The sequence below is a fragment of the Paralichthys olivaceus genome, chromosome 15 (genome assembly GCF_024713975.1).
Source record: "Paralichthys olivaceus isolate ysfri-2021 chromosome 15, ASM2471397v2, whole genome shotgun sequence".
Taxonomy (NCBI): Eukaryota; Metazoa; Chordata; class Actinopteri; order Pleuronectiformes; family Paralichthyidae; genus Paralichthys; species Paralichthys olivaceus.
The window spans coordinates 9,912,158-9,937,659 of record NC_091107.1 but is presented as its reverse complement, the minus strand read 5'-3'; the positions used below and the strand labels follow the sequence as shown (position 1 = coordinate 9,937,659).

General features: G+C 39.4%; 1 protein-coding gene across 1 annotated transcript in view; it reads right to left on the bottom strand.

Annotated features, from left to right (window-relative positions):
* Nucleotides 1–25,502, bottom strand: part of fstl4 (follistatin-like 4) — a 182,743-nt gene that overhangs the window by 140,072 nt on the left and 17,169 nt on the right. Inside the window, exons 2-3 of the mRNA XM_020085612.2 lie at nucleotides 22,773–22,941; nucleotides 13,892–13,925 (exon numbers count right to left, since the gene is read on the bottom strand). Of these exons, the coding sequence (XP_019941171.2) occupies nucleotides 13,892–13,925; nucleotides 22,773–22,931 (193 nt within the window). The 5' untranslated portion in view covers nucleotides 22,932–22,941. The remainder of the gene's footprint in view (nucleotides 1–13,891; nucleotides 13,926–22,772; nucleotides 22,942–25,502) is intronic.

The following is a 25,502-nucleotide window of genomic DNA, read 5'->3' as shown; positions in this document are numbered from 1 at the left end:
TGTGCAGTCGATTTAAATGTAGTAATACTCATTTTAAATGGTCCCCAGATGGATCTAGTTTTCCATGGTAATGAGTTAAAATGATAGACTTTATATAAAAATGGACCCCCCAAAGTGAAGCCAAAGCGTCTCGATTGCCCCCCTGGTGGCTGGCTGGAGTGTAGCTCATAAACTTGTCCATAGATGGGACATTGGCCAAAATAAAAAGTCAAAGTACACGTCAAATAACTTGTTTTAAAAGATGGTCTCTGTCACTTTAGGTGGTTCCTATCACACTGAGATATGTTCAATTGTTGATCTTTGGGGTCAGGTTGGTTTTAGTTAGGTTTAGTGGGATGAAGTGGAAACATATTGTGCATCTTAAGCCTTTGGTCAAACATAAAACTGATTTAAAATCTGCCTATCAAGATCTGGCTTCTTGGCACAATAACTCTAAAAACAGTTCTGTGTCTAAGTAGTTTCAGGAAGAGAATATCATTGTCCAGCTCTCAACTGTGCTGCCTCCAACAACATAACCTGCAATGGCCTGGCTTGTATGTGTAAGTTGGACATACATTTATTTCTATTAGTTTATCTGAGTCCAAAGTTGGTTGATTACTTTGATCTCTGCCCTTTTTCACTTATCTGATACATTTGTTAAATTGCCTCCCCCTGAGAATGACAGCTGAATTATCACTTATCACACAGAGACAGCTCATTCGGACACACCAAATAACCATGGCAGCCACAGCCGGCTCGATCTGATTTCACACTATACTTGCTGCTCCTGCTTAGTATGGCAAGTAGCAATTTCATTACAAATCTCTCTCTCTCTTTCCCTCTTTTGCTTCTCACTGATGTCCTTAACCAATGACACCGTAACTCATCCAATGCCCTATTTCCGTGGGCTTGAGGTTTCGTTGCTGATGTGTTTAGGGTGAAGAGCCTCTCCTCCTGGGCCCAGGTGTCGCTCAGACACCTGGGAGTCTGCCCCACCATTATGCATGCTATTTAAACAAATTGCTCCATTTGTGTTTGAATATGAAATGCAATTCCTGAATATGGCTGTAGAATATATCTCTCCTGTGAGAGAGCAGTTGAGATGTGAGCGATATTTTATTCTTCAGTGAGATTGCCTCTTTGTGGTATCTCGTGTGTCGCATTTCTATTCAATGACATAAGTTCTTAAACGAGCCTGGTTACTTAAAAGATTTAATTTGGTTATTTACATACATATGCATATAGACTACCTTGAATCTATTTCTATCAATTTTTATGTTCTAGTATAAATATTGGATGCGTCTTATTCTTCATCAAATCCAGTGACAAAAGCCAAATTGTTGTGAGGATACAGTTACAAAAAGAGAAACACAGAGATTGCTAAAATCTAGAAGTGGATGATAAATTACTTAGGGCTGCCCTGTGAAAGTCAAAGAGTCCTCACTTGACCGAGGTTCTTCAAGTGCTCTTGGTGTGCAGTGTACTTCAGGGGACATTTCGGTCCCCAGAAGTAGCATGAGAGTTAACGTTCCGTGCACTTTCATGTTGCCCTCCAGGGGAAAAACAATCATTCCCCTACCAGAGGTCATCCTGTCCGCTTGGTAAAGACGTCTGCCACAGGTACAGGTAGCTACAGACCTCAAACAAGGCTGAGTCAGAGTGAGATGGAGGTAACTGCCCAGTCAGAGCAGGAGATAACATTATGACTTGCCTTCTGTTCAGAAATTGTGAATTTACAGCTCAGTCTAGTTAGTCTAGTTTGCATGCAGGAGGGCTGACTTGACTATATAACTTGAATGTAGGTGCCACCCCAAACAATCCAGAGAACTTGTTTCATCTTTTGAATGACTGCTGTGTAGTGTAATTTCTTGTGAGCCCGATTGGAAGTGCCAAATGAATTTTTTTTCCAGTACAATGACAAACATTTGTTAATTCATTTTGTATTTAAATGTTAGAACAGAGGTTTAAAGGATAAAAGGGGGTCAGCACCGTAAATTTGTCTTGATATAAACATCCTGCACATATGCATTGATTCAGTATTGATAGCTATTGAGAGCTGTCTAGGTATTTTTCATATGAGAAGTTTCCTTGCTGATTAAATGGAATCTTAAATTCAGTATAATCAATAACTCTAAACTCAAGATTATACGTGGGAAACAGTCTGATGGCACAATGTAAAAACAATCATAGACTCTATGAGTATCAATGTTATAGTGGTTTGATGAGTGTGGCTAAACCTTAATTCCTTGCAAGGTAATATCCTCATGCTTGAGATGTATGTGGTTGTTGTATTGCTTGAGTCGTTATAGTGCCACTTCATTTGACACAGCCTTCATTCATCCTTATTTTCTTTTTCTATCCAAATATCACCAAACTGCTCTAGTTTTACCAGATGTCATCTGTCCCACTTTCCACCTTGCTGGTTTATAGCATTCTATAAATGGGGGTGGGGGCTTGTTGACAACCTGTCACCTGACTAGTGTATCTAGTGAAGGAAGCAATGTCTATGTATTAAGTTGACTAATTCCATCCCTATTGTGGTCACAAACACAAAACCGAGGACTACCCATCATCCAAATGATAATTTCTAGTACAACCCTAAAAAACACTGATAATACAGTTACATTATCAATAACAAGTCTTGGTTAAAAAAGTGCATTGCTGCATACAATAAAAAGGGAAATACATTAATAATTGACAGAGTGGTGACAGTAAGATGACAGTAAAAAACAAATATGATAGATGCAACACTTTACCTGACAGCTGCGTGTTCGGAGCTCGCAAAAAAAAGACCACATAGGACTCTGAATCACATACCTCACATTTAAACCAAAGAATAGCTGGTTTGGTTTGGAAACACACAGTTAAAAGCTCCAGGCAATGATTGTCCTGGCAGCAGCTATACTCCAATACTATGATAAAATGTGAATAGCGTGTCCCCACAGATTTAGCACAGATCCAATATAAATTTGCATCATTAGAATGTAATGCTCAATACGATGATATTTGATCTTGGTCATACAATTTACTTTATTACTTTTAATTCACACTTTTGTTAAGCCTGAGAATCTGAATTCAAACAATGTAATGCAATGAAAACTCAAGCCAGACCCTTGTGTGAGTTATAATTATGAGAAGAAACTTAATAATATAAGGTGATTTAACTGTCTTACATCATAATTAACCCAGTAATGCTGGCAATACACCATCATGACCTAAGACATTTGAACTATCCTTCATCCATCAGAACCCATTACCTTATTACATGCATAATTATTGTACTGTTTTGTACAGTAGCACAAACCTGGGCTCTGGAAAAAAACTCTTTTTATTTGTAATTATTCGCACTGCTGTATTGTTCCCTCCCTTGGTGGCTGGCTGCCTGAGTGATTTTCAATTAAAATTTGTTAAATATTATTCAGTGATTTAATAAAAGAAAGTGGCAAATATTTCTTAGAGAACAAGCCCATGGCTAGGCAGGTGGCTTGTTCTCTGACTTGTTTTATTTTAAATTATTATATCCATGATAGGATTCTAATTAATCTTCATACATTTAAAAAAGGCTTCAGGGATCATGAGACATTTTAAAATAGATATCTGTATACATGCTATGACAATGAATAGACTATCCTGCAAGCCTATGAGGTTATTTCTGGAGACTGCACTCTGTGGGATATGGTTGTACAGTAGTTTGTTGCGATCGCAATGCTTTTATGTGCTCTCTCGCTGACGACAAAACAGCGGATGTGGACACAGAGCATCAAAGAAATCTCAAATTGCTTATTGAATTGTAAAAGAACATCCTCAAAGGCAGAATCCTGGCAGAGCTTGCTCACTCACGCTGCCAAAACCCAGACAATGATAATTGCTTGTCATATTTAGGAAATGATGTAGGAAAATACAGATTCCATATCAAAATGTTTTTTAATGCTTTACTTGATTCATTCTCACTCCTGCTTGGCAAGGTGCTCTAGTGTGAACACTGTCTCCATCCCTCACCGACTCGCTGCTTTTAATATCACCTCCTTTATTTCATCTCATCCCCAAAGCTTTCCGCCCGACACCCCAAGCATCTCAAATATACTTTTTGTCATTTAAAAGGTTTTTCTTTCAAACTGACAAATCATTCATTTCAAAAACAGTGATACCTCCGCTTATAAACGGCTGAAAAGGACAAAATGAGAAAACAACTCACTGATGGGACTTTAGCTTACAAAGGGACCTAAAGGGCACAATGACGAATGAAGTCAAGTCTTATTTATGTTTTTAGTGCCATATTATAGCAGAAGTTATCTCAGGGTACTTTTCATATAGACCATTTCTGATATTATTTACAGACACCCGACAATTACCACTTGGAGTAAGCACTTGGCGACAATGGCAAGAATATGTCAACTAGTAATTCAAGAAATCTTCCATACTTTACATTGAACAAGTAGTTTTCTCTGCTGCTCTTGCTTTGTGTCTTGTTTTCAGCCTCTCTCTGTACTGTGTGATATAATATTTTATAATAGTGACACTACATCCTTATCCCTTCACTGCAGGATTGAAATATGGCTGCAAAACATACTTACTCAAGTTATTTTTGACTTAGAAAATGGCAGTTTGTCAAAATCATAATGTCTACTCAAACTTTTCTGGAAAATATTGACAAAAAGTTTTCATTGTGTCCTTTTACTTTTTTATTTAGGCCCATGTCACTAACATGGAGTAGGTGGGTTTATCCAACCAGCCAACAGAGGGCGATCAAGATGCTCAGGTTGGCATGTCGTCCATCTTTATACGCAGTCTGTGGTTTATAGGTTCTGAGCCACACTGGTTACTGTAAATCTTTGCATATAAGCTGTGCAGTAAGTAATAAGCCTTGGATTTTATCTGTGGTAGAGATAACATGTTATCTGCTCTTGTGTGATGAACGCCTGACAGCACAATGAAACAGTCCTCAGGAGTAAGAGTGCAGCATTTTCTAATATTATTAAACTGGAATTTAGTGGACACCAACTCTTTTTGACATTCAGAGACTCCTTTTTGAATTTGTAAATTGGGTAACTAAAAGTTGATTGTAAACACGTTACTTAAATGCATAATCACAGTGAGTATTGAACAGTTTAGTAAGTGGGCATCAATCAATCTCTAATCAATTTTTTGCATGGTGGCTATGGTCTCCTCAGCTGAGCCGTTGGCAGTGAATTTCAAAGTCCACTAAATGGTGGCCACTGCGACATGCAATTCTAACTGCAGCTGCCAAAAGAGTAATTCATGTTTCTGGTTCATATAACTAAAGCAACAAATGAGTAAATATTTCAATGTTATTTATTCCACTGAGAGATTTATGGAAATCATAATGTATTAGTAACAACCCCGCTAAAAAGCCATTCACAAGTAAATAGCCTTTTTATCATTTTGTGCAAATAGAGTACTTTCTGTGTGAGACTAATCCATCAGCACGGGAACCTTTCTGTCTCTGAGCTGCCTCTGATGCAAGTCTTAATGTCACCTAAAGAGGCTTTAATCAACCACGTGAAGGAGAATTGCACAAATTTGACACAATGACCTCGTGTAAGATCACATCTGACCACATTTGTAATTTTTCCTCGAAATGACTCAATATCTGAATGTCTCTGCAGCAACAAAGGAATCCAACTACACAAGCAACATTTGAAAAAATCAGTACCATCTCTCACAAATAGTTACTGACTATCACGTAAAGAACAGTATATATTTAAGAAGGACACTGATGACATCTGAGTTATAGGAAAGTATTTAAGAGTGAATGTGTTTACTCAGTCGTGGAGATGTGACCTGACAGTAGCTTATTAATATTTCAACTTCCCTGGGGGTATGCAAATACACCTTGTCATCTGCAAAGTGCTACCGAAGACCTTGCTGGTTGAGATCCAAATCACAATAACTTATCTTCAAACTCCAGCGTGTGTGTGTGTGCCCCAGTGTACCTGTATGTCTGTGTTGGTAAGTGAGGAGCAGAAATACAGAGCAACAGGAAAAGAAAGAGCTGAGCATGGAGGCATATAATCTGAATTCAAAAGCAATCATTTTTGTTCTCAGCTCATAAAGCCGTCTGCTGTTGATGGGTAAGGCAGTAAAATCAGGGGGATGAAGGTAAAGAATGGATCTGCAGGGTACGCAGTGCTGCTTGCACTCACTCAGCAGCAGCTGGTATCATGCAGGAGCTGACCTCCAGTGAGTGATACATAAAGAGTAAGAAGAATGGCAGGTAATTACAGCAGTAAGATTACATAAAACCTCTAGAATCACCAGCTTGCGGTACTGTGCCTCCCCTAACCAGTCAAGCTGCAGGAAATAAGGTCACAATCTCCCCTTCTGTTCCTGAGTTATAGCTTCAAATAATGGACAGAAAAGTGTTTTTGGAAAGAACATTGACGTCACAGCAAAGTTGAACTTTGACCTTTTGCACATAGGATTGTCATAACTTTATTTTATGACGGGGTCTGCCCACCAGCTAAGAACTGCACACCCCTCACTGGTACCCACACAGCCATAGCTGAAACTATGACGATTTCTGCCTGCCTGCGATGATCATAAAAACTTTATGGATGTTTTGACAGCCCACAGACACAGTGGGATTTCTCCCTGCGCTGCTGATGAAAAGAGGGAGAGAGGGAAGTAAGGAGATATAAAGAGAGAGAGAGGCAAAGAGCATGACACAAAAAGTAAAGTTTGAGACCTTGCCACTAAAGTCTATGTATTAATGAAAACCACTGACTATGGAATAATCAGATAACAAATAATTTGATTAAGATTTTAGACAAGCTGGTCATCTGTAGCCCTTAAATGACGAACAGTGGGACAAAACACGCAGAGAAAGATGTTACTTTAGGAGCTGTAAAAAGAAAAAAAATAATAATTTGCTGACATTTAAGAAGTTAAAGGACAAATTAACATTAACATGAGGCAAAGACTGCAGCTGTCTGGAGCTGGCATAGAGAGTAAAGGCAAATGCTAGGGACCCCGGGATAGGGAAAAGATTGGGATGAACAATGACAGAGAAGGTCAATCTGCCCAGAGTACCCTGAGAAAATCCACACAGACACAAGGAGAACGAGAAAACTTCACACAGAAAGGCCCCAGCCAAACAGGGATTTGAAACGGAAACCTTCTTGCTGTGAGGCAACAATACTAAGCATGACGTCCAAATAAATTATACTATGTATTTGGATGCAAATCAACAACTAAAACAAGGTAGTCCTTCATTTCTCTTTGTGTGTGTGTGTGTGTGCGTGTGTGTGTGTGTGTGTGTGTGTGTCCAAGCAGGCCTACCGGTGCAGCTTGGCCCCAGCACACTAAAGTGTTATTCCAAGTGCCACTGTCAGTCCCCTCAAGTCCCTGGAGAGAGTGTGTGCCCTCCTTAAGCCCTTCAGTGTTGTCTCCAGGCTTGCTCAACATGGAGCTTACACTGCTGCCACAATCCACTTTTGTCTTTGACTTTCAGACTTTTTGGCAAAAAAAAAAAAAATCGTCACACCATGAAACTTTGGCAGCATGTGAATGAGATCAGAGAGGAAAATGAGCCACGACGCCCGGCCTGATCAAATTTAGGCTTGTGACACTGTAAAAATTGTTAGATTTATGGTGCAAATCTTCACTTCGCCTGAAGATATTCTAATTTTGTAACTATGTCTATAACAGGTCTGATTTTAGCAAAGCCCGTTTCATTTTACTATCATGATTAAGTCCTCAATGACTCGATGAACTTTTCGCTTGGTAAGCTTTACTGCTCTACACTTTAATGAAATCCCATTTCACAGAGATGTACGATGGGACTGAGACAGTGACTTACAACTTTCAGCGGTGAAAATGTATTCCTCTTGCACCATCTAATTATTCAGGATGCGTCTATAGTACACATACATGACAGCAACTCACACAAGAAAGCTCAAGTTGTTATTTGAAATCTCATGAAGTGTGAATGTGCGAGACAACATGCATGTGAAATGAAGAGAGCAACCTTAGAATTGAGACCTCCAGTCGAATATAATATGTTGCATCTCAGTATTGGCTTTTGTTTCTCAGTCAATGATTCAAATATTTCCTTTTCAACCTTGAAAACAGTACGAGGTGATTGCGTTGAACCTTCCCTGTGCATTATAAAGTTATACAGTCCCTAAAACTATCACTGCTCCAACTATACATCTGTTCTGTAACCCTCTAAAAATGCTTTGACAACTAAAGAATTAAAAAAATGTTTAGTATATAACTATTTCGAAATTAACATTTTCATATTTTATATCTCATCTTAACTCTCTGAAAAGGGACCAACCACTGGCCCCTAATGAGCCACAGGAGATTGTTTCATAATAATTCTTTAATTGAACATTCATACTTGCTGCAGAAAGCCAAGGCCCCTGTCTTCTGCCTCATATGCTGTACGTGTGTGATGACATCCTTTCGTGTCATTACATGTGGTGAAACACAATCACATGAACATCAACTGCTGGTGAAGACATTAGCAGTTCCATTATATATGTAACCAACCAAAAGCCATTTCCCTCATGAGAGAACTCATCTAAATCACCAGCGGTGAACTACAATAACAATTTCCCTGATTACGTACTTGACTCACCAACTTCATACCAAAATCACTAGTTTGACTTAACACATTTTCTACACGCGCTTGGGATTTGGCAGGTAAATCTCTGTGACAGGTAAGCAGGGAAAACTTTAAGTAAGAAAAACAACAAACAACTTCAAGCCTTTTTGGCACCTTGTGTCATGGGATTTCTCCCTCTCCCTGCTTTAATCCTGTCTTCTGTACATGTACCATGTTCCGGTAAACAAAGTCACTCCATCAAACTTGGGGATCAGAAAGTACAGTGACTGTACAGGTATCAGCAGTTTCTAGGCAGGATGCTCGTCAGTAGGGTGATATGACTTCAAATCGATATCACAATTATTTCAAATGTTTTCCTGGATTATGATTCATGAATGATTGTTAATTTTTTTCGATATGAGCAAGAATTAAGTAAGTTAGAGGTTATCAATGTCAGTTTAGATACATTTTTTGGTCATTGCCCAGCCCAAAGCCACAAAATATTCAGCTATATATTATATTTACATATTTTTCTGTGGTGATGAAGCAGACAAGCAAATGTCTATATGACAATAACAAACTCTAAATTCATTATGTTGAGTATATAAACCAAAGCATGGCTTTCAAGCTTTCGTATTTTACTGTTGTCCCTTCCCCCCCTCCCTTATCCCTGCCTCTCGAGGCTGCCTCCACTCTCGTCTCTCGTCTCCTTCTTCTCCTCCCAGCTTCCTCCCAAGTCATTTGCTGCTTATTAGAGAGTGTCTCTGTCAAGCTCGTCCCATCTAGTTCTCACCCAATTACAATCTAAATGAGCCACAGGACTGCTTAACTTGCTTTGCCTCTTCCCATTGTTTAATTTGTGATGGTAACAAACCCTGATTAGGCGCCCGCAAAGGTTCATAAATTAAACACTCATGGCCAAATTAATCACCATTCCCTGGAAAGATAAATGGCCAATATTCAATTTTTCCATATAGATCCCACTGACAACAATTATGTGCTGTAAAAAGAACACTCAGAGAAAATGGCTGCATATTTTCCACAGTGTGACATTTGGACCGGGGATGGATTGTACAACACCAACCAGTGAAATGCAATTTACTGAGAATTCCTGTCTGGAGCCATACTTTAAAACACTCACATGTAATGTTTGCAGTATAGAACTGAACTAGTAACATTTGTGTTCCTGACAGAAAACTGGGCCAATTTGAATAATATCATCTTCTCAATGTGGGGAGCGTAGATGACATGATAAAGGTTTTCCAAAGAGAAAGGATGAGAAAAAATGGGAGTAAATATAAAAGGAAGAAAGTCCACTGACTTGAGGTAAAGCAAAGGACACACTGTAGAGAGAGGAGACAATCTGAAAGAAAATCTGCCAATAGCAGAGAAAAAAGACAATTGTAAAGAGCTACACTGATCATCAAAGGAAAAGTGGAGCAAAACTAGGAAATGAAATGCAATTGCCTGATTTTGACAGTGGATCTAGTTTAGCATACAAACAGGCAGCAGATAATTAGTCTCAAGAGGGAAATCAGCACGCTAAGTGAGAAAAAGAGCTCACAATATTAAAAGCAGCTGTCCTCAAACGACAGGGCAGACAAATCACAGGCCTGTCGGCTAGAGGAAATTTTCATCCGTCCCTCACATTATCACTGCATCACTTTTATCTCTGGTATATATGAAGCTACATATGAATTCATGAAACATCAATTACTCAAGCTTTTAAGAAGCTTACGTCATTTTGTTGCTGTGAATGTTTTGCAGTAGCTACGGTAGGCGTCAGCTTCTGGGGGATCAGATTCACAAAGTTGAAATTCATTCCAGACTTTGACTTTTTTAACATCTTGCCATTGTAGTTGTAACTTAAGTTTTTCAAAACAGTCGAGTGAAACTGTCCCAGTGTCAGTGCTGGTAACAATATTTGAAAAACAAAAAAATCCCTGAGATAAAAAAATTCCTTGACCGAAAATGACAGTATATTAGTATTTGATTACTACTTCTTATGGTATGGGCATGTGTGAGCCTTGAGTTTTAATGGGCTGAAACAAATACACTGACCTTTCCTAGATACTCCTTGCATGTATTTCGTAATCTATAAATAAAGGTTAATTTGTATCCCTGAGCTTTCTTATTTTATATGATATAATATTGCAATATGTGGTGTGTGTGCGTATGTCCACCTCTCTGTGCACGTGCATGCATGTGCATACAATGCAATGACATAGATAGAGTGATAAATTAAACCTCTTTAAGATTTGTGGTCCTGGGGGACAAGCTGTATATAGCATCATCATTAGATCCTTACTTTGAGGACCTGCCTCTGTTGTCTGATTAAGACTCTGAAAATGTAATTATATAGACTGAAGAAGGTCAGGAGCAAGTAGATTCATCTAATGTGAGTTATAGAAGCATGAAAAAACTAATACTACAGTATTTATTTCCCTTTTATGCAATATTGAACTACTGTATTCCCCAGCAAGTTCCTCACTGACTTTCCAATTAAGTTTATTTCTGAATATTCTGTGGTCCTGTTAAAGTGAAGAGTGCCACTACTTCACCAAAGACTTCAGAGGAAATCTTCACTCATGAATCTTAGGCCAGCCTCCAAACTTAAAGTCATGGTATCCCAGAAAACGCTGACAAGGCACGAAGAGATACAAGGAGGCAAAGAGAAAATCACACAGAAAAATAACTTTTTTCTTATCCATTGGCAGTTTACCACTTACCTTTGCATCATTTTAGATTATTCACTGGACTTACATCCTTACATTTCAATAAACCTAGAAAAATGGGGGTGGTTTTCTGGATGTATTTTGCTCATCGTGTAGATCAACCTTTCTGTTTGTTTTCACAAACCCCATCAATACTGATGTCTTTGTTTTGCACATGCACACACTGTATGTCAGCATTGACGTCTGTGAGAAGAGGCAGAGTAAAATAGAAAAGCCTATAACACAAACATCTCACAGTGTTTCCAATCAGGATCATGTTTCACTGTTGCAGAACTGCAAGATGCAGGTGAGCAAAGCTAGAAAAGCAATTATCACTTAGGAAACTACATATGTTATGGTGTTAAAAATAAATCAACACACAAACATCCCAACATAAAAAGAACAGGATGCACTGCTGTGAATGTTGAATAATAAACATGAACAAAAGAGATCCTCTGGGTCATGTTTAGGTGGGAAAGAAGCAGTCACAGAGAAACAGTGCTTTGCTCTGGAGATGACGACAACACATCATAAGAGGCCCTAATGCTTACAGAGGAAGTCACTTGTCAAATAGGAGGCAGTCAGCCCTGGAAATATTGCTGTTACAGTAACATACACACATACGGCTCAGTCTCACTGTCATGCACCACAATCCAGCAAAACACACAAAACAGCAGGGCAAGCGTAGAAGCTTAGTCCATACACAGAAAACAAAAAACAGACTATTCATGAGTGCTGCCAATATGCAGCTACGTGACAACACCTTCTGCAGCAACTCAGATATTCAGACTGATGGAGAACAATTGAATTAGGAGATGGAAAAGCAGCCAGGAGTGAAAAAACCAAATGTTAGAAAACAAACATAGTTGGTAGCCAGAAACAAAATGTAGAGAAGAACTTCTCTGCAATAACACGTAGCTGCATGAAACAAGAGCTGAACCACTATTTTCACAACAAGATTACAATTATACCAATTCAGTATAATAGTATGGCACATAAGAAATGAGGTATGAGGTATATATATATATATATATATATATGTGGTCTAAAACTAAAAGCTGAGATGGATACAAATAATTCTGGTCGTTGCAGTTGTCTTAATTAATGGCTGAGTTAGTTGTGCAATACTCTACACCAACACAAGATGTGTTTGGTCTATAGACTGTATATAAAGATGGACAACACTTCTCCACTCCCTCAAACTATCCAGAAATAAACCTAAAATACAAAGTTTAAGTAATGCTGTCATCTTGCATATTTGGAGCCAGAGTCTGCACAGTTGAGATCGGGGGAAGGAGCCCCACCGATACACGCGTTTGACCAATCGTGAGTCAGTCTCTGTTGCAGAAACATGAAAACCTGGACACATACCAGTGCGATAAAAACTAAAATGACATAAACCACCTTTAACAAAAATGACTTGACATTTACTTTGACTTTGTAGTTCAGTCCATGTCCCGCTCATTAGCACGGATGAGGATTTTGAACGTGTACTGCAGCCAGCCACCAGGTGGCAGTAGAGATGCCTTGGTTTCAGTTTTAGGGAGCTGTTAGGTTGTTTATGTTCATATACAGCACAGTCAATGGTTTGTGCACAGATTAGCCATATCAATAAAACTTAACTGCTGCAGGAAAGTCACAGTTTAGAAATGGTCATAACCCAACACACAATCAGTGTAGTAACACAAGTAAAACACAAAGCTATAGACATGCAGCATTAAAATTCACTAAGTGGCATTGATTGGCACAGCCTATAGCTTGAGCAATTCACAAGAGGCTGCATGGCCTGTGTGGGCAGCAGGACTGATTTAAATAGAAGCATATCTGTTAGACGTGCGTGAGACGGACAACTGAAGAATGCAGATAAGATCTTTTCTTTATAGACACGACATTATATGAGGGTTCACAGTCAAGAACATGCACGCTCTTATTTATAAAGGCACAAGTTATCTGAGCAATCATCATAAAACCGCCCACAAGACTCAAGCCAAACAAACATTACTTCATTCTCTCTGACGGTCCCCTGTCATCACTCCTGACAAGGCACCCATGTCATCATTTGTGACAGGGGACTGAAGACGGTTGACAGCAGAATAATTATTCACAGGATAAATGTATTTTTCAACTTATAGACAGGTTGTCAGCATGAATGAGTGATGTCAGGTGCTTCCACTTTTTGTCAGGTGCGTTAAGGGACGATTGCAGTGGAGTGGACTTTCACAATATTTAAAACCAAACAGAGAGGCTAATGGCTTCCTGTTGCACAACTGATAGGGTTAGAGTATCTGTTGGTGTCCACTGACAAATGCAATGCTTTCAAAATCAAAATCGCAAATGTTTTGAAACACTTCGTCGCAGGACAGTGGAGCAGTAAATGTGATTCAGCGAGCAGCTGGATTTTCAGACTCTCCCAGTAATATCATTATCAGAAGTCTCGCCCACAACAGGCTGCATGGTCAATTTCATGGGAGACATTTAGATCTGAATTACTTTCCAACAGCATTTCCCGGCGATAAGAAAACCAAAGTGTATGGCACTATAAAAGCGGATGAAAAAAAATTTGTCATGGAGCACAACATGGCATATTTTGAAAAATGTTGTTTGTTTTGAACTCAGTAAGTGTACTCACATTGATCGATGTTCCCGTCTGCTTTCCCCTTCTCCTGCAAACAGAGAGCACACACACAAAAGTGGTTATTACAGGCTCGGAGGAGTGAGACAAAAAAACAACAACAACAGCCTTTTCTGCAGCTTTTTGCAGACCATTCGTTAGTGTGTCTTTTCCTCTTTCCTGCGCTCCGGGAAAGACGACAGCGGCAGAAATCAAAGGTGAACAGATGGAAGGAGAATGGAAAGGGGAGACAAGGAGGGAGTGAGAGAGAATGAATGGTGGGTGACAGCAGAGAAACAAGAAGACCTTTTTACAAAGGCGGATCCAACAGTCAATTCAATCACACAATAGGGAATACACTTGCCGAGAGGCTGCAAGATGGAGGTGTCACCACATTGTACTGGAATGTATATCAGGATGTCAAACCATCAACACCACATGGATAAGCTGCTTTCCAAATACTCAACTTTTGAACTAGTGTTTAGAAAATGAAATGGACTGAAAACAGTCTCCAGCTGTGAGCTACATTAAAGACAGCTGTTCTGTATTTTTGTTATTACTTTTACTGTCAGTAGGAATTCAGCTGACATGTACAAACCATAGACTGTATTAAGATGGACGGCATGAAGCCAAAGTGTCTTGATCGAAACCTGGTGGCTGGCTGCAGCATAGGTCATAAACCATGCATCCTCCATGTAAGTGGATGGGGCAGGGACCAAACAAGATACACATCAAACAGGCCTAAATTTTTCCTAAAGGTAGTTCTTATCGCACTGATGTTGGTTCAGCAAGTTTTGTTTTACCTCATTAGTTAATTGATGCTATAAAAACTGGCTGAAACATCATGATTGACAGCTGAGGCTGAGTCACGGTTGGTCAAAACACGTGTATTGGCAGGACCTGGATGCCGTGGCTGCATCTGACAATCGCCACTGAGTGGACTCTGGCTCCAAATGTTTAAGATGGCAACATTCCTAGACGGGATAGTTTAGATTTATTTCTGGATGGTGAGAGGAAATGGAGACAGTTCTTTCATCGTTATATGCTTTTCTTCAACCTTTTGGAAGAATTGTGTTCAGTTCCTGAGTCCAGTCAAAGCGATTGGAACTGCTCTGCTGGGATGAGGTGGCCCAACACCTTACTGAGACACTCAACGTTGGCTTTTTTTCCTCACCCATCTTTTAGCGTGTGCATTGTGTGCTTGTCAGCAACTGATCGCTTGCACCAGGAATTTTGCGTGCACAGGCATAACAAAGGATCGACACGCTGTTTAAAAATAGAACAGAAGCAGGTCTTCCAATACAACACTTGAGCTTCACAAGAAACCAATATGTGGTGGCAATTGAAGTGTTGTGACATTTTGCATTCTTGTCCCTCAGTGTAGATGTCACCAGTAATGAGGCTCAGTGATGGAACATGTGTGTCTGCGAGGCCCTTCCAGCTTCCCAGGAGACTGAGAGCCTCGCGAGAAATGCAGCAGTTTTAGAGCCTCCTGTCATAGCCTCCGTCTCCTCTCTGTCTCTATCCCTCTCTCTTTCTGCCATCTGTCCATCTTAATTGCAGACGTGCTTCCTTATGATGACAGGATAAAATTGAGTGTACTCATCAGCACCGCCTTCCATCATCTCGAGTGCTGCTGTTTGATCAATTGATTAGAGAACCAAACCAAGCATAGAGGTGAAAGAAAGGCTGTGTGTCTAAAAATATGGTCCTCTCCTTAGCGCGACTCTCTGGAGTTCTGTCACTTGCCTTTATGCTGCACAGTCGGCTTTTGTGGACATTCATGGTGATAAAATAATAGTGCAGAAATAATTGAAGGCAACTACAGAAGATAGATTGGAACAATCACACGCATGAGATTAGAAGGCATTTTTATTCCTCTCCAGTGATGTCTGTCGCATTCAGTGGGTGGAGAAATGTAAATAACTACAGACAGAAATTAATTTGAGCAAATGGGGTAAACCCACTGGGTTTCAATTAGGGAGGATCTGATGCTTTTCTTTTCCATATTTCCTCTTTGTGATAGAGGCTGATTAGATGGGTGTGTGTCTGCGTACATCACTTGCCCAGCAGGCAGACATGGTGATTGGTAGGATGTGTTAAGATTATGAGAACAGTGCTGAGAGATATGCTCAGCAGAGGAGACAGGACATTCAATATGTTTTAACAAGACCCCAAGTCTGTTTTTCCTCAACTTTTTCTCACTTATGAGACACTCGCCACATGTCTCAGGCATTGTAATTTTACTCAATATTTCCCCAACTGGGCTTTAACAAAACAACTTTGGCAATAATTGTGTCCAGGGGGTTGATTGGGATTTAACTACCTCAACTTGTACAATCAATCCATATGCAAGGGGAAATACACCTTGTGTAATTTGTACAGATAATGTATACGTAACATGTGGGACAAAATGCAAGAATATAAGGGTTACTACACTCATACCATGGTCACAATTTGTTCTAGACCTTGATTTTTAACCCTCAGCATTATTACTATCCATCTTGAGATAATAAAGCTAAGCTGACTTTTACCATTGGCACCATCTCTCTCTCTCGATTTAACCAGAACAGTCAGGTGACACACACAGTTGGGAAACAAAATCTAACAAATGTAACTTGTAATATTTACCAAATAAAATACAAATATGCCAGTAACTTTAATTAGAGAAATGGGTTAAATGTGTCATATTGAAATTGAGTTTTGTTACATCAGTGAAATTATCTTGGAAACTAAATGGTGGCAGTGGGTAAAGCGGTTCCATCCTCCCAGTCTCAGTTTAAGAATCCTTACAGCCCTACTTGGCAGTGCTTGATAACCCTAGATTGTGGTTTGAGACACAAAAGAAGCACCTGTGATACTTTAAAAATAAAACTGTGTATATATTCACCTATTTCACTAGGCTTTGTGTTAACAGGAGTGTTAAAGTATACAAAGTCAATAAGATTGTTTATGACTCTTAACTCTCAATACAAGTCTGTGAGGTCTACATGCCTCCATCTAAACACTGATAATAAACTAGAATCTGACTTTGCTGCAAATAGACTGACATTTTGTGGAAATGCATTTGAGCAGCTAGAAAATTCAAGCCGAGTTGTGTCTTTTTTCCCAGTCTGCCTCAATATGCCCTTTCCTAACTCCCTTGTCTATGTGTTGCTATGCAGGCACTTCATTCAAGAACCCGTATGTTTTTATGTACCCACTATCTCTCTCCAGCTCTTGGTTCAGTCAACAACAAAGCACTCTGCAAGAATTAGCTGCCTCTATGCCAACTCAGTTTTGCAGCTTCTATGTATTTGTTAAGCTGCAGTCTCAGTTACAGTCAGACACAAAGAGCATATCGATACTTCGACCTTTTGAAGATACTGTCTGATTAGGACAAAGAGGGAGGATCAGGGAAAGGAAGTTGGATCTATATGTGTCCGTGCTTTCACAACAGTTACTCCCTGATGTCTGTTGCTTAGAAAGACTGGGCCTGTCTTCTCCAACAGCAATTCATCAGTGTACCAACAAGCTACTTAATGAGATAAATGAAAAGGAGCCAAGAGAGAAAGAAACTTTGGCAATACTATACGGTATAAGTGTTAATATCTTCTGATGACTCTGAAAATAGAACTAAAGCCTAACAAATGTATTTTTCTCTGCATCATTACCTGGAGTTGTTTCATGATCCAGTGAAACTCACTGGCAGAGTGTGTCCTCTAAACATTTTATTTATTCAAATTTGTTCCTGGCTTCTAGAGGCAAAGTCATAAACAACAGCTTCAGTCAGTTTTTACATTTTTATACCCAACCTAATATAGTGTTGTATTAATGTACTAATAGTCTACAAACACCAGAGTGAGTGGAGACCATGCAACCACAACACAATTTACTTAAAAACCAACAGAAACCACTGAAGGACATTTTTAATAGAGTAAATATAATTGTGGGTAAATTTACTAGGCCTATTAGAGCAGATCGTAAGAGTCTACTAATATTACAAAACATTATGAATTAAATTTTTTGGCAATCTCACTGTTCAATTCTTCTCTGTTCATAAATGAGAGCTGCCCTAACATTTGGTTTTGACATATCACCTCTATTTCACACTTCACTGTCGCAGCCCAATTTCACCCTTTTTTCCTCCTCAAATCACTTACTATTTAAATGTCTCTCATCTACCATATCTGTATGCTATTTCATGCTTATGTTTTCTTTCTATCGTCATGTATTTTTTAACTGAGATTCTGTTTGATTCACAACCTGGAAACAATTGTTTTATCAAATACAAGTTGGAGTATATAAAACTTGACACCAAAAATATAATAACCGATTATACAGTGCATTTTAGCAACCATGAGCGTGCTAAGAGTGAATTTTGCAACAACAACCTACTGTGTCCACCTTTATTACATTGTAACATTGTTGGTTCTTGTAGCCCCAGTGTACTCTACACAATACTATACCTCAATATAGTAGATTGTGTCAGTGTCACAATACTGAAGCTAGACACACAAACACAAGGTGTAATGTATTATTGCTTCATATTATGTTGTATATGTTGTATCTACCTGAAAGGTTTTGTTCAGCTTTGAGGGTAAATTATCAAGAGACAGCCTGAAAAACTGCGAGCTGGGGACTGCATTGTAATGAGAGGCAAAGCTTCATGGGGACAAGTCATAATCAAAATGTAAATGTAGTTGGGTGGCCCGGCTACTAAAGAAATAAAACATGAGAGAAGAAGCTGCCATGGTGGTTAAAAAAAAAAAAATGTTTTTCATTTTCATTGTTGCAGCAGTTTTTCCTGTTTAATTCAATTCTTAACCCTCTTACTCCTAAACCTTTTATCCAATGAGCGCATTACCCTCTTTCTGTGTGGTTCCTGCAGAATCATTTAACCATTCCACCTTTTTCCAGAGAGAGGCCACTCCCTAAAACCCAATCATACTAAACAGCATATGAAAACCCAGTATGCTCATCATCAGTGTTGACTGTCACTATGCTGGGACACGTACCACCAACACAAGAATCCAGGATCACGACTGCTGCAGCATCCAGCCCGTGTACACCGACTCCACCACTCAGTTAAATAGGTTAGTTAGGACTGTGTTAACAAAGGTGTGACCAAAACATTTCTCTCAATCCCAACTGTTCCACATCTGTTGGATGTTTCACCATTACTGGCTTGCCCTCAAACCTTAATCAAATTACTGTGTAACTTTGAGGCCTTGTGGAGTGTGCTTCCGGATGATATTTTGGTCCAGCTGCACTGAGACATACTTAATTTGTACCAAGCTGTCACCAACCTTGTGTGATTCATCAGCGCAACGCTGTTGCTCTGTAGGTATCCAAGATGGCCCCCAGGAAGTCGACAAGCAGTCAAAAGGCTTTCATCTGGACTTTTTCTGCTTATTCATCTTTTCTCTGCCTGTTCCAACACCAGCAGTTTACATGTTTTATATTGTTTTGGGGGGATTTCAGTTATAGAAAAAGAAAGACATCTGGCACTTCTTATTCATTTCCAAAGGCTTTCAGAATGCATGCTGCGCAATCATGTGAATTCAAGGATTTACATAATTCACCCCAGGGTCAACTTTAAATTCTGGCGTCAATTGACAGCTTTTTAAAGTTCTGATTCAGGTCCAGAGGGGATGCCTGGGAATTTGTTTTTTGCATTAACTGATCTCCTGGGACAGAACCACAGCCAAATGCCAACTTGGCAAAGCCCAAAGAGAGTCAGACTAAGAACAGACCAGGGGGTGTACATGCTTCATTTCACAAAGAATTAGGACGACCGCGGGGCTGTGTGGTATGTGTGTGTCTGCGGGGTATGACAATCTGTTGGGGCTTTATGTTTCTGTTATGCTGACATTTGTTAAAGGGCTCGTTCTTGCTGGCAAGGACCAGCTCCCAAGGCTCGTCTTTTTTTCCCTTTAACCCATCAATCTTTTGTGTGCCCCCATGATAAGTGCAACCAGGCATGAATGTTTAGAAATTTACCCACAATTGAGTTTAAGTCATTATCTCAAAACTGTTTAAAATGGATAAACATACAAAAGATAGGTTTAAGAATTGCACACAATTTAGTGAGTGAGTTGTAACCATTAACAAAAGCACACCAAGACCAATTTAAACAAAGTCTGCGTGTATTCCTACACAGAACTTCAATCAAACTAGATGTTTCAGAACTGTTTCAGATGTGAGAGTACAGCAGGGCAATTTCCAGAAAATGTCCAGTCAGTGTTAATGACATGACTAAAAAGTGATGGATGCAAAACTGGAAGAATACAAATATCCAGGATTAAAGGAGGAGCCAGAAACATGGAAGGCAGCTACGGAGATGTCACCTCGGAAAGCTAAAGCTATAAGGGTTGACGCATCTGACATGGATGAGCTCATGCTGTGTTTTTCTTAAGTGAAAGGCAAACTCTGGATTAATGAATGAAAACAGTTATGTGAATAATGTTATGTTCAGTTGCATGTTTAACAATAACAGTACTAAAAACTCTATTGGGGAGTACAAGCACTGATGGATGAAACGTAATGATCATGAGTCACTCTCCTCTTCAAATCTCACTCTGTTTGGGATGATAATATGAGCTCTCTTGAGTTTTCAGAGTTATACTAAAGATTTAATAATTGTTTTTTTTCCATTCATCACATGTCAGTTTAAATGGGCCTTTGTACTGTTACCTTCCCAGAACTGCCTCTCTGAACCATGCTTTAGAGACCAGGAGGCTAATTCAGCAATTCAGCCAGGCTCATAACAACTAGCTGGTAACGTTGACAAGCTTTCACAGACCCCCAGAAAGAGGGACGTGTCAGACATGAACAAGAGGTTTTATTTCCTTGTGCTGAAGACGCAACACAAGGGCACACTCTTAAGCCCTTTAAAAACAGCGTGATTAAATTAACACAACCCACAGGTACCCACACAGTGACTCTCAAAGACAGAAACAATGCTTATCTTGGCACAAATTGGGGAAATGTACCTGTTCTTTTAAGTATATGAAATCTATTGGCTCAGGTTTAATTGAGGCTTTGTTTGTGCTCGGTCACAAATGTTAACCTTGACTTTTATCTGGCATTGCTCTACAGAGATGTTTTTCTTATATCTGGCGCATTCACCATTAGCTTACAAAGCCCACTCATAAAAATAAATAATAGAACACATGAATTGGATAAAAAGGATTTTCAGTCTTTTTTGTGTGTTGTTCATGCTAGAAATCACAATCACAGTCAGCACAGCTTCAAAACTATTCAAACTCCAAATTAGCTGTGTCCATCACCACATACTGTAACATGCCACCTACAATCTTTGTGACTTATTCTCCCGGTGGTATTGGCTACAACATGACTTTGTGTAAAAACTACATCTTGAGACACAGTAAAGGTCCACACAGGGACACTGTACTAATTATGGTTGGACTGACGGACCCTCCCATCATCCATCAGACAGTCGTCACCGTGTCTTTGTGAACGGAGATGAAGCAAAAGAGACGGAGTACACATTTCTGCATCATGCTGCAAGGTAGCTAAGCAACCCCTGTGCCCCTATTCTCTCAACTGCCTCAGAGATAAGACCGAGGTCCTTCATCACACAGAACAGTCGAGCTGAAATCTGTCACGAGTCAGCAGTGAAATCTGTTACAGCAGATGAAATATGAAATCTATGCTAATCATTGTGAACCCAGCAACTAGTGTGTAAAGGTTTTTCAGAGTGGGCACAAATTGGTGAAGACCTCTTTTTCAGTGTATGACTTAGTGATGAATGTGGTGACACTGGGGAAAAGCTGCTGGGTGATGTATTACAAACTCAACAAAACTAAATTAAGGTGGTTTACTTATTCACTTCTTACTTATTTTATCTCTCTCTCTCGTTACGTGATACTAAATATTTCCAATGATAATAAATGAACATTTCAGACCAATTGACCTCATTAGATATTAACTTCACTTTGCTTTGACAGGAGAAACAGTGGCATTACTTCAGCTTCCAGTCATTGTTCAATCTAATACTCACTCAGTAATACATGTTTATAAAGAGTATATCTTTAGACTCTTCAGTATTTTATTTATATTCTAGTTATGTGATCATGTTGCTCACATTTCACTTTGCTTCACATTTGTATGTGGTGTTACAAAATTGATCAGTACACATCCGCATTTCTTATAATAACACAGTTCTGTATACATGGTTCTGATGATTGGGCTTTAATTAATGACTCCTTCTCTTCCACATGTAGCCTATACAAAACTTCAGGTTTAACTTTCCCAGTTGATAAGTAGATTAATCACACAGGTTATCCAGGATGGTCAATGTTAGGTTCAGTGGAGCCAGAGGATGATAAGATAACCTGAACTTGTTTCTTGAATTTGCTTCATAGTACAGGCCCTTGACTTTTTAGCAGGTTACCCTGTTGAAACTGGTGCATTCATGTGATTGGAAGAATTAGGTGGTGTTGAACGCCACCTCGAGTCGGATTACAACACCAATAACTGGAAAAGTCTGGTACATGACTTTCTAATGACAAATAAGTTCTGTCAATTTCAGGTCAACTGCTCGTATCATGACCCATTCCTATGTGTATGTGCCTCAGCTCTTCAAGGTGTTGAAATTATAAACTCTTCAAAATGAGCACATCAGTAGATTGAAATTCAGAGGCTGACTGCTTCATTGCCACAGGAAATATCCAGATAAGACTTTGCTGTTTCATAGAATACAAACTAAACAAGTTGCTTTTGCTCACTGCATTTTTCTGTGTAACTCCGGTTTGATTTATGTTTGATGATCGATTCGTATTACCATAAATTTTTCACTTGCTTGATAGAGAGTGAAGGTGATGGCCTCAGAGAGGAGCGGTGTGTCTCTGAGAGAGAAAGACGGAGTGAGAGAGAGGTTGTATAGTGTACATACCATGGAGTGTGGTTCCTGGAAGGAGGTGGAGGAGGTACGTGACATGCTGGCTCTGTCCACTGCGTCCCGTCTGCTGCCCTTGTGCCCTTCAGCCAGCCAGCACCCTGACGTTCCCAGCAGAGCGGCCACAGCCACCGCCCAAACCCCCAGGCTTCCCATGAGTGTCTACCTGAGTGGAAAATCAAAAACACAACGCACACAAAGACTTTGAGACTCATTCACTGCAGTTTCCAAAAATAAAACACATCACACACACATAGACCTCTTAATATCAATTTGGGTTTAAAGGGAATAGGACAGTTTACTTCTCTGTGCGTAAGTACAACAGAGTATTTGAGTTACTTAAAAGAAGAAAAAAAATTGAGATTTCAAAAATAAGGTCATAATATTACAAGAATAAAGTCATAATTTTCGGCTTTTAGAAACTAAGTCTGTTAAATTGAGAAATGCGGAAAATCTTGTTAATTTATGTTTATTCTTTTTTTTGCATTAAATAACATAGTCTGGTGTTATAACGTTATTTTCAAAAACTCAGAATTTATTTTTTCTTCAATATAGCCCTAAAGTCCATCATAGCTAAGCACAATGAATATAAAAACTAATCTTCTTTATTTATTTTAATAGTCTTAGATTTACCACGACAAATTGAAGTGTAAATCTTTACACCTTGGCTGCGATTTTAATCTGTCATAATCCTAATTGTGTGCAAATGTACTTTAATGCCTTAATTTGCTTGGATTTAACTCAGTGCACCACCATCAGCTTCATAGTGGAGATAGAGACAAATGAACTGAACTCATATAAACCCATCATTTGTTCAGCAGAATATGTAACTGCAACCATCACAGTTAATAAAATTTGAAGAATATGTCACAAATAGATCTGACAGATTAACGAGACAGAGGAGAACAAATCCTATGAGATTTATGATATGACATGAAAACATGTCTTTACCCAACAAAGGCAAATATGTACTGATAAAAATATGATGCCTAGAACTCAATCACTATTAATATCATCTATAAATGTCACAGTTTCATCCTTCAATACTTCCATTGTGCTGTTTATAGATATCTATATTTCAAGAGACAAATACCTGGTATGATGTTCATGCTTGCACATACACACACACACACTCACACAATGGAACAACTACTCTACACACACACACGACATGCACACACATGCACGCACATGTGCGCGCCATAATACAGCTATGTAAACATCAAAGCTCAGACTGATGGGGATAATTATCTGTATTACAAAGGACACGGTAAATCTTTTGATGTCAACAAAAAGACAACCCTCTGAAGTCGCAAATGGTGGAGTGTGGCATGGGAGCTTAAAATATAAACTCAGAAGATCAATTTCACTGCAACAACACACACTCACACATACGGAGACGCACAAAATCTTCAGGAAAAAAATAGACAACACATCACAACTGCACCATTGTGTGCAAAGTGGAAAAGTAAAAAAGCTTTTAGGATTCAGCTTTTTCTGCCTTTTCCCTCTCTTGCTGCTTCCCCTTCTCTTTTGTGTACAGTTTGTACCCTGGAAGTCTGTCATGCACGTGTGTGTGTGTGTGTGTGCGGCTGCTTTTCGACACTGCACTGAAGTCCAGACATTTTCCTGAATTTTCCAGAAGGGGCTGTATGTGAAAATGCAGTTGTCTGAGTCAGTTGATCTGGACTCTTCCTGCCAGCCTCCTTGTTAACTGTGAGCTAATTTGAAAATACAGCAGGAAAATTCACAGTGAGCGAGTGGGTGTGTGATGACGTTTCTTACAAAAACTAAAAGAAAATACAAATAAATCAGATTGAAAAAGAGGAGATGTTCACTATGATGAAGATGCAGCTTGTAAATACAAAGCGATTCCAGAGCTTTTGACGATAAGGGCTGACACTGCTGTCGATGTGCTGTAAGAAAAAACATGCAGCGGAATTTCTACATTATGTCCTCCCTGTGTATGTGTCTGACCCAGACAATCTCCTGCTGCGTTCTTCATAGCTGCAAGGCAACCTCCTGAAGACACTATTTCCCAGACATTTTACAGAGTTCATGCCTGAAAACGGCTTATGTGAGCCTGTCTTGCTGCGGGCATCCTTTTCCTACCAATTTTACCTTCACACTTATCCCTCATCAACTGCTCCTCTGCTAGAGTAAAAGAAAGGCCCAGATCTTGGCTCCAGTCTCTGTCAGATCGTCCACACAAACACTGTGGCCGCACTTTGCTTTAAATGAGTTGCTTATTTGCTGGTCACCTGCTGCACCTGCCTAACAGTCTGTCTGCATGTGCATCAGATCAATCACACAGATGTTGTCTGTAACCTGTCCCTTAAAACCCTGTCTGCCTCAGAATCTCAGGCAGCGACGCAGCTCCTCTGTCTGTCCTGCTTCATAACTTTTGCAATAACACACCTTAAAACTCCCACTGCATCTGAAACTGTTCCACACTTTTGACTCCAAATCTCTCGAGTCCCTGAACAGAAGCACCTGAGTAGCTGCAAGGAAGCATCAATTTTGTCAAATAACAAATTCCTTCGGTAAATTACGTAAAATATATCAGACATTGAATAATTAAGACATAAATGTGTTTTACAGGTTTTGAAGTAGGCGAGCCTGACAACTATTCATTTCAATTGCAATGAAAACAGCCAATGAACAGGACGACCTTATATTAAAATGCAGTGCAAGAACAACAGAGTATTGAATTATCATCACTCCCTG